This window comes from Suricata suricatta, chromosome 4, assembly GCF_006229205.1.
Source record: "Suricata suricatta isolate VVHF042 chromosome 4, meerkat_22Aug2017_6uvM2_HiC, whole genome shotgun sequence".
Taxonomy (NCBI): domain Eukaryota; kingdom Metazoa; phylum Chordata; class Mammalia; order Carnivora; family Herpestidae; genus Suricata; species Suricata suricatta.
The window spans coordinates 50,570,652-50,579,893 of NC_043703.1; the positions used below are offsets into that span (position 1 = coordinate 50,570,652).

Consider the following 9,242-nt stretch of genomic DNA (forward strand, 5'->3'; position numbering starts at 1 on the left):
GGAGCCATTGAAAGTTTTGATACATTGAGAGACCCACTTAGAGATAGAGACAGAAATGACATGTCTAAAAGCAATGTGAAAAATGAAATGAAGAGTCTGAAAGTGAGGACCAGGTATAAGGTTTTACAATATTTAGGTGTAAGGTGGAGAGGGAATGGAAAGCTAGGAGGAAGGGGAGCTCTGTGACAGATCCAGAATCTGAATGACTAAGCAGCTTGGATGTGGGGAACAGCAAAGAGGTGGGAGGTGATCGGTGATCAGAGATTGCTGTCATTAACAAAAACAGAGAAGGCAGGTTTTGGACTGGTTTGATGGGAAGATAAGTTTTATTTTTATGTCCAAGTAGAAAATGCTTGCAAGACCTGTAGATGGAGCATTTTAACAAACAAGTGGGAATCAAGGCTAGGGGATCAAAAGAAGCTTCGAACTAGAGATGCATTTGAAATCTGGTTGGTGCTAGTAATGGAAGGTATGGGAGCAGGAGGATTTATTAATTCTGTTTTGCTGGTGAGTAGCAGGTACTTGATGGACACATTAAAATTTTTTTAAAATTATTTTTGAGAGAGAGCATGAGAGGGAGAGGGGCAGAGGAGGAGGGAGATACAGAATCTGAAGCAGGCCCCAGGCTCTGAGCTGTCAGCACAGAACTTGATGCAGAGCTTGAACCCATGAATTGTGAGATCATGACCTGAACTGAAGTCAGACACTTAACCAAATGAATCACCTAGGCGCCCCTTGATGGACATGTTTTATTGCTGATATTGAAAAAGAAAGCAGAATTGTCTACACAACCAACATTTAGAAGGAAGAAGAGTTGATGGAGGACCCAGAGGATGACTGGGAAGAGGAGAAAACCTGGGATTTTGTAGGGTCTTGATACCCTAAAGCTTTCTGCTGTCAAGGAGGACAGGGTGGTCCAATGTGGATTGAAATAATCTTTAGAGTTGGCCAGTGGGTGATCCTTAACATGTTAGCTCCATGAGGGTAGATGCTAAAAGACTGCCTGTCACATTGTGCTCGATAATTAAGTATTGAACGGATTAATTCTTGAGATTTCAGACAACATTTTCAGAGGACTGATAGAGGCAGAAGCCAAATCTAAAGGAACAAATAGAATTGCCACTTTCTCAGAAGAAACCCCATTCTTGTCCATTTTTCATAGGTAGTCAGGGTGATCTTTTAAGTGTGTGTGTGTGTGTGTGTGTGTGTGTGTGTGTGTGTGTTTAAGTAGGCTCTATGACCAAGCGGGGTTTGAACTCACAACCCTGAGATCAAGAGTTGCATGCTCTATGGACTGAGCCAGGTAGGCACCCTCAGTGTGACTTTTAACACAATAAATCAGATCATGCCACTTTCCTGCTTAAAGATGGCTTCTTGCTGAACTTATGATCAAACCAAACCAAACCACACTGCCTGAGCTGGCCATCTCTGTGTAACCTGGCCTGGCATATATTTTTAATGGAATCATAGGCCACTTTCCCTTTCATATACTATCCTCTAGTCACCAACTTGAACCTGAAGGTCTTACCTGTCCCTTTTATGCCCTGACCATGCCATCTTGCATGTGGGTTCCCTTTGGCTAGAATATGCTGGCCCAGTTTTTTGTTTTTTGTTTTTTTTTTTTTTGTACCGGCTTTTTACTTGTTAACTCACTTCTCATTCTTTAGGTCTGTTCACATGTTATCACCTCCCCAGAGATCATTCCTGAGTACTTGGTTTAAAGTAGTCCTCCCCTCAAGCCCCACTGACCTCATATGACCTTGTTTTATTTCTTTCCTAGGTCTTCCTAGTCTGGAATGATCTTGTTTATTTATGTGTTTACTGCCAATCTCCTTCCATTAGAAAATAAGGAGGGAAAAAATGTAAACAGCAGAAGAAACAACTGGAGAAGCAAAAGGAGATAGGATCAAGAGTTCCAAGGGAGGAATGAAGAACTCTTGCTTCCTCTAAAACAAGAGCAAGGGAGGAAGACAAGAGAAGACACCTTAAGGAATCTGAGGTGTAAGGCATTATGCAACCTGATGGGTTCTTTTCCCAGCATGTCAGCTGGTTCTGTAAGGTATGCTGTGAATATGGGGTGGAGAGCATCCTTTTCTAGATTCTTTTTTCCTTAGGTCTACTGAACTTAGCAAGAGAATCACTGGCCCATACCATACATGTAAAATGGTCTTCACAGACATTGTTGCTTTTACTGTGCTGTGTGCATAATTCTAGAAGAGGTACACCCTGCCTGAAGCACCAGGAAGGAACATTTGGGCAGATGCCCACAATGCCTCCAACGGGGCTTCAGCATTCTTCCTGAGAGACAATGGACTGAGATTTACAATGCAGGTGGTTTTATTCCCCCCCTGTGTGGGCTTAGAAATGATAAAGCATTACATTCATACAACCCTGCCTTGAAAGACTGCAGTTATGTTATTATAATTTCTTTTCCTGTTGAAAGGTGGAAATGAGATTTGCTCCAGAGGAAACAGGAAGTCTAATAAAAAATTATAGCTCCTGGGGTGCCTAGGTGGCACAGTCAGTTGAGTGTCGACCCCTTGATTTCGGCTTGGATCATGATTTCATGTTTTGTGAGCTTGAGCTTTGCATCAGGCTCTGTGCAGACTAGTGCAGAGTCTACTTTGAATTCTCAGTCTCCATTTCTCTCTGCCCCCCGCCCCGCTTGCTCTCTCTTTCTCTTTCAAAAATAAATAAACATAAAAAAAAATTACAGCCACTGGCTAATCCAGGCTTTCTTTTTTTTTTTTTTCAATTTTTTTAAATGTTTTATTTATTTTTGATACACAGAGAGAAAGAGCATGAGAGGCAGAGTGGCAGAGAGAGAAGGAGACACAGAACCGGAAGCAAGCTCCAGGCTCTGAGCTAGCTGTCAGCATAGAACCTGATGCGGGGCTCGAACTCATGAACATGAGATCTGATCTGAGCCAAAGCCGGATGCTTAACTGACTGAGCCACCCAGGCGCCCCAGGCTTTCTTTTTTTTAAAATTTTTAAAAAATGTTTTTTGTTTATTTTTGAGAGACAGAGCGAGGAGGGGAGGGTCAGAGAGAAAGGGAGACACAGAATCCAAAGCAGGCTCCAGGCTCTGAGCTAGCTGTTAGCACAAACCATGAGATCATGACCTGAGCCAAAGCAGGACGCTTAACCGACTGAGCCACCCAGGCGCCCCTAATCCAGGCTTTCTGACTTGTGCATGCCTTACATCCTTTATATACTCCAAGGCTTCCGATGACAGCGACCATCAACCCTACTGGCAGTTTCAAGTCTGCACCTCTCCCTTCACTCCCGCCCTAGTGAGGACAACCACACTAAGCGTGCATTGCATGTCATGGTGTGTGAAAGGCAGAGGAGGAAAATATTAAATATGAGCATAATAACTACCCACTTCTCAGTGTTTGGGACTAAAGGTTTCCTTTGCACTGCTGGGAGAAGCTGGGAAGGCTGAGGGGGGAGATGTTGGTGGGGGTGGGAAGCTGCAAAGCACAAAGAACCAGGACTGGGCTGCCTGATTTAGGGGCAGGGAGTAGGGGTGGGGTGGGAGAGCCATGGTGAAGACTGGTAGCTACCACAGAGAATGGGGACAGTTACTGATTTATACTAGGCCCACAGGAAACTTCCATAAAAGATAAATATTACTTGCCTCCAAAATGCTTACAGTTGGCACTATGCTCTTTTCCACTCTTCCTTTTTATTTTCTTTTTTCAATTTATTATTCTGAAATTGGCCTTGAGGTGGGATAGAGTAGCTTGAGCTGACTGAATGAGGTGCATTCCAGAAAAACCCATGGCCTATGAAAGTCAGGGGACGAGTAGACTGGAGTACTGGAGCTTCAGCTCTTCCCACAATTAACCCTTTGCTCCTAAGAATGTAGATAAATTGGGAGCCAAAAGATTTTCAAGAATTAGGAGAGGCATGGTGAGAAAATAGTGGGTGAGGACTGTGGAAGTGGCAGGGTATGAGGGTGGCGTGAGCACCCTCTGCCCTCTTCCACTGTCTAGAAGACTACCAGCAGTGCCAGCACAGCTCAGCCAAATTCCCACTAAGCCCTCCTTGCCCACTTCCTCTCTAGCAGCTTGAGAAGCCTAGCGTCTGTCTAGAACACATAGGCCCTTCTGGACCTCCCCCCTTTTAATAAGCCCCTTCCCTATTTTATTTTATTTATTTTTAATTTTTTAATATTTATTTATTTTTGGGAGAGAGAGAGAGAGAGAGAGGGCATGAGTGGGGAGGCATGGAGAGAGGGAGACACAGAATCCAATTTGAAGCAGTCTCCAGGCTCTGAGCGGTCAGTGCAGAGCCCCATGCGGGGCTTGAACCCACAAACCATGAGATCAAGACCTGAGCTGAAGTCGGTTGCTTAACTGACTGAGCCACTCAGACTCCCCCTATTTTATTTCATTAAAAAATATATTTTTTAAGTAATTGCTATACCCAACATGAGGCTGGAACTCACAACCCTGCATGTTCTACTGACTGAGCCAGACAGGCCCCCTTCATCTCTATTTTGAAAGACTCCTGGGGTGCCCAGGTGGTTCAGTCAATTAAGGGACAGACTCTTGATTTCAGCTCAGGTCAGAATCTCACAGTTCATGAGATCAGGCCCTGTATCAGGCTCTGCACTGGTGGAGCCTGCTTGGGATTCTTCCTCTCCTCTCTCTGTCCTTCCCTGCCTTCACACACACACACACACACACACACTCTCTCTCTCTCTCTCAAAAAAAAAAAAAAAAAAAAGAAAAAAGAAAAAAGAAGAAAGAAAGAAGAAAGAAAGAAAAGAAGAAGCAAAGAAAGAAGGAAAAGAAGAAAAAATGCTTTTAAAAGACTCCTGTGATAATTTCTCCCATCCCAACAAACTCAGGCTAGAGGAAAACTCAAATAAGCCCCAAGCCAGTTTTGATTATAGCCTGTTAAATGCAATTATGCATCAGTCACTCTGTAGTCACACAAATATGCACACATTAAGATCCAGAACATTTATAAATAAATTTATGCATCTAATATTTACATATTCTGTAATATTAAACCTACATCGTATGCATGGCTATGCTTCTCATCGATGCATATCCGTATCTTTCTGGACTCACACATTTCTATTACTGTGCTACTCTTTACGTATGATAGTGCCCCAGAGTTGAAGATCCTGGGATTGAACTCCATTTCTGTCATATTATATGACTTGTATGAAATGGAGCCTTCTGAGGAGCAAGGGTAGGTAGACTTGGAGAATGAGTGTCCCCATAAAATCACCGTAATTTTCACTGACAACGTTAGGTATTCTAAACTGCTGGCAGTTTTTTTTCTGACACTTCAAACATGCTTTCACATTTGTTCATTTCCAGGCCTACCCAATGACTTCACACACGTTATAAATACGTCTTTGGTCTGCACTGAAAAGCAAAGGCTTCTCTCAAAGGCTAAGTGAAGGGGAAAAGTCGGAAAACAAGTTCATCCTACATCAAGACTTGACTTTACTCTTTCCTGAGTGGAGAGAAATCAAAATCCGAATCCGATATAACTAAAAATCTCTTGGGCCACAAGCCTAGCAACCAGAGTATAGTACAATCAGTAACTTACGAAGGGCGCCGAGGTGCTGGTGACAGAAGCGACCTAACACGCAGCAGAGCACGGTCGCCGCAGCCCGGACGCCCCCGTCGCCTCCGGCCCTCCGGGCGCCTTGCGCAGGCGCACGCCACCCCGCTCGAGGGGCCGGGCCCCGGCTGCCATCTTGCCGCGCGCGGGAGACGCCACCGCTCGCGCGTAGGTAGGGCTGGAGTCGAGGTTGTCCAGCCCAGATCGCGTTCCCTTTCCATTGCCAGCCCTGCCCAACGGCCCGCCCAGCCTGCTAAGCCCCCAGCTCCAGGCCATGAAGTGACCCATCGCCCGCTGCCGGACTCCTAGCATTGGTCCGCTCGGTGTGTACCTCCGCGGAACGGAGCGCCAGGGAACCCGGTCTCCCCGCTGGCCGCGATGCCGAACGTGCAGCTGCCGCCCAAGGAGAGCAACCTTTTCAAGCGCATCTTGGTGAGTGGCCGAGGCCGCGCTTCCGACCTGGCCCGGCGGGGCGATCGGTCTGGCGGAGGCGGCGCCTGCGCGAGCTGGGCTCGGCCCCGGCTCAGTTCTTTGTTTACCTCCGAGCCGTCTCGACCTGACTCCCTGCCTTGGCCGGCCTCCCCCTGCCCCCGCGCTCTTCGCGGCGGCTCTCACTGCGGCCCCGCCGCGCCCCGCAGTACCTTTGGGCCAGTACGCGTCGGCCCGGGAGTGGCACCCGTGGCCTCTGCGGCGCTCTGCGGCCAGACTCACGACCTCCGCCTTTCCGATCCTCCCGTTTCTTTTCCCGTTGGCCAGGTGTATTCATTCACTGATTCGTGCTTAACCTATTGCACAGCGCACTCCGGTACCTGCTAAAGAGGGGGCGATCCTATGCCGCAGTGGGGCTCCGACTTATACCGGTTATGGGAAAAGTAAACCGTAGGAGGCCAGGCCTCCCTTTGGGAAAGAGTTTCTGTTTTTGCTGTGCCGTACTTACCTTACCCCTTTTGGAAGAGACTAAATGACTTGAACTGCATTTCCAAGTTAAAAGTCGAACACTGCTCTTTGATCGCTTTCAACTCATTGGGGCCTTGCATTGGCTAAGCCGTGCCGACTGGCTGATTTCACTTGAGAGGAGCCTTTACTTTGTTTCCAAGCAGAAACCTGAATAGGACCCGGAAAGAGATGACTGCTGCCCGGCCGGGAGAGCTTTCCATGGGTTCTGAGCCAGTGTCCTTGGTGCCCTCAGTTGTTTCCCAGGGCCATTCTTCTAGGGAGGAGAGGCAATATGCCTTTGCCTTTCAAAGTGTGTACTGGAGACTGTAGATGATTGTAAATAGTGCCTTTTCTAGTATATCATTTCATCTGAAAACAAGCGTTTGGAGTTTAAGAGTGAATTTATTGTTTAGAGCTTGTGTTACTTATATGACTATTAACTGTTGCTTGTTTACCTTTACTATAAATAAAAGACTACTTTAGAATAGTATTATCAAGGTAGTAAGAAGGTAGGAACTCATTTGTTCTGTTTCAAGCCAATAGAAACTTCACATTTCTTCAAAATGTTAAAAAAGATACATAGTAGATGGGATTAATATTTTATGTCTTAATATTACATGGTACTTAGTGTTGAGCAAAGAGACAAGTGTGAAAACAAAAAATTCTAATTAAAGTATTGTGGCAGATTGCTTTATTGGGCTTTGTATATATTTTTTGTTAGTTTAGTTTCTGTTTTTTCCATACCCTTATCACAGGATGTATTCGGAGAACTTTTTGACCCATTCATGTTCATCTATAAATTGTTAATTGGATTTAAAGACATTTGGCCTTATATCTAAAAGATGACAGAACACTTATTTTCACTCTATATGGATATATTCTAGTTCCAGTCGTGTTATCAGTAGATTATAAAAAAGTTATATGATTAATTATACTCTAGTTACAGAAGTTAAAGCTGCTACTGAGTTTACTTTATCCCTGAATAAATTGGGCAGTGCTAAACATGTTCTTATCTGGGTCTGTAATATTTATTATAAGGTTACATGAATTTAGGAAGGTGCTGCAAAAGTGAACGATTTTATTAGTTCACAATTGCAATAAATGTGGGTAGCATTTTGCTACACCAACTGCATGACAGACAGTCACAAAATTATTTTTCAAGTTTGGTTAGTGGACCACAGTGCTCTGCCACCAACAATAAATTTTTAAAAATTAATTATGAATGTTCTTGAACACATCTGTACACATTTACTAGCTAGCTGATTACATGTTCTGCATGGCTTGCACATGCCTGTCTTATTCCCGAAACTGGCTATTGGCATTATGTTTTGTTGAATTTTGGAGCTACTCCATGCATTCTTTTACGAATCAAACAAACCCAGGAATGGTTAAGTGACTAAATGTCTAAGGTTCTCTGTCTGGTTAGTAGCAGAGTTGAAATTAGAATCTGTCTTTTGTTCTGAGTATATATTCCTTACTAAAGTTACCACTTTTCTTTAACCCATGTACTTAGATACTAGAGACAGACTATCTCGTTTGTTTGTTTAAAGCTTACTTAGAGAAGAGAGAGAGAGAGAGAGAGAGAACCTTTGGGGGAGAGGTGGGGGGTGGGGAGGCGGATAGTTGCTGAAGCAGGTTCTGTGCTGACAGCAGAGAACCCCATGTGGGCCTGGAACTCACGAACCATGAGATCATGACCTAAACTAGTAAGTCGTCTGAAGTTGAATGCTTAACCGACTGAGCCATCCAGGTACCCTTAGATTACCTGGTTTGAATTATGGCTCAGAAACTTACTAGCTCTGTAAACTCAGTAATTATGTGCCTCACTCTGAAATGGAGATAACCTGTAATCTCATAGGTTTTCCTGGAATTTAAATAAGGATTAAGTGAATGGTGCCTGACACTAGTTAATGCTTCTAATAAGTATTACCTATTATTATTGTTATTGATAATACGAGTATTGGTATTTCCAGATTACTTGTTATCTCAGAAAAACCCCATAATATTTATTTTCTTTTCCTGTTCCCTAGTGGTTCCTTCTTTTGTGTTTTTTTTTTTTTTGCCATTTGTCAGATGAACTCCTAAAGTCAAACTCAGATTATTTTTATTTTATTTTAAATGTTTTTGGAATAGGAGATCTATTCAAAGGGTTTGAAATTCACGTTTCTTTCCCACCTTTGTCTTCCAACTACTGGGTTCCCTTCCCCAGAGACAATCAGGAAGCCTCAATTTATTTATTTTGTTTAAAGTTTATATATTTATTTTGAGTGAGAGAGTTGGGGGGGCAGGAAGAGAGGGAGAGAGAGAATCCTAAACAGGTTCTGCACTGTCATCAACACGGAACCTGATGCAGGCCTCAGATTCACAAACTGCATCACCTGAGCTGAAATCAAGAGCTGTAGGGCTTGAACCTACCAACTGTGAGACCTTGACCTGAGCTGAAGTCAAGAGTCCATGCTTAACTGACTGAGCCACTCCAAGAAGCCTCAATTTCAACATTGTTTTCTATGAACACTTTCCTAATTCTCCTCTCTACCTCCTACCCCTGCTGTAAAGATTAACCACTTCCTCCTCCTTTCCTGGCACTGTTTTGCTTTGAACCTGATAGACTGTATGTATGTATTTTATTTTATTTTATTTTAAATCTTTAAAAAATTTTTTTTAATGTTTTATTTATTTTTGATACAGAGAGAGACAGAGCATGAGAGGGGGAGG

The 9,242-nt window shown here is 43.9% G+C and overlaps 2 protein-coding genes across 6 annotated transcripts in view; one reads left to right on the forward strand and one right to left on the reverse strand.

The window, feature by feature from the left end:
* The window catches only part of MTRF1 (mitochondrial translation release factor 1), a 65,316-nt gene extending 59,646 nt beyond the window's left edge, over positions 1 to 5,670 (reverse strand). Inside the window, exon 1 of the mRNA XM_029936664.1 lies at positions 5,577 to 5,670. The gene's annotated coding sequence lies outside the window, so the exon portion shown is untranslated. The remainder of the gene's footprint in view (positions 1 to 5,576) is intronic.
* Positions 5,671 to 5,711: 41 nt separating this feature from the next.
* The window catches only part of NAA16 (N(alpha)-acetyltransferase 16, NatA auxiliary subunit), a 64,770-nt gene continuing 61,239 nt past the window's right edge, over positions 5,712 to 9,242 (forward strand). For all 5 annotated transcript variants that reach the window (XM_029936655.1, XM_029936656.1, XM_029936657.1 and 2 more), the window contains exon 1: positions 5,712 to 6,023. In XM_029936655.1, the coding sequence (XP_029792515.1) occupies positions 5,970 to 6,023 (54 nt within the window). In that variant the 5' untranslated portion in view covers positions 5,712 to 5,969. The remainder of the gene's footprint in view (positions 6,024 to 9,242) is intronic.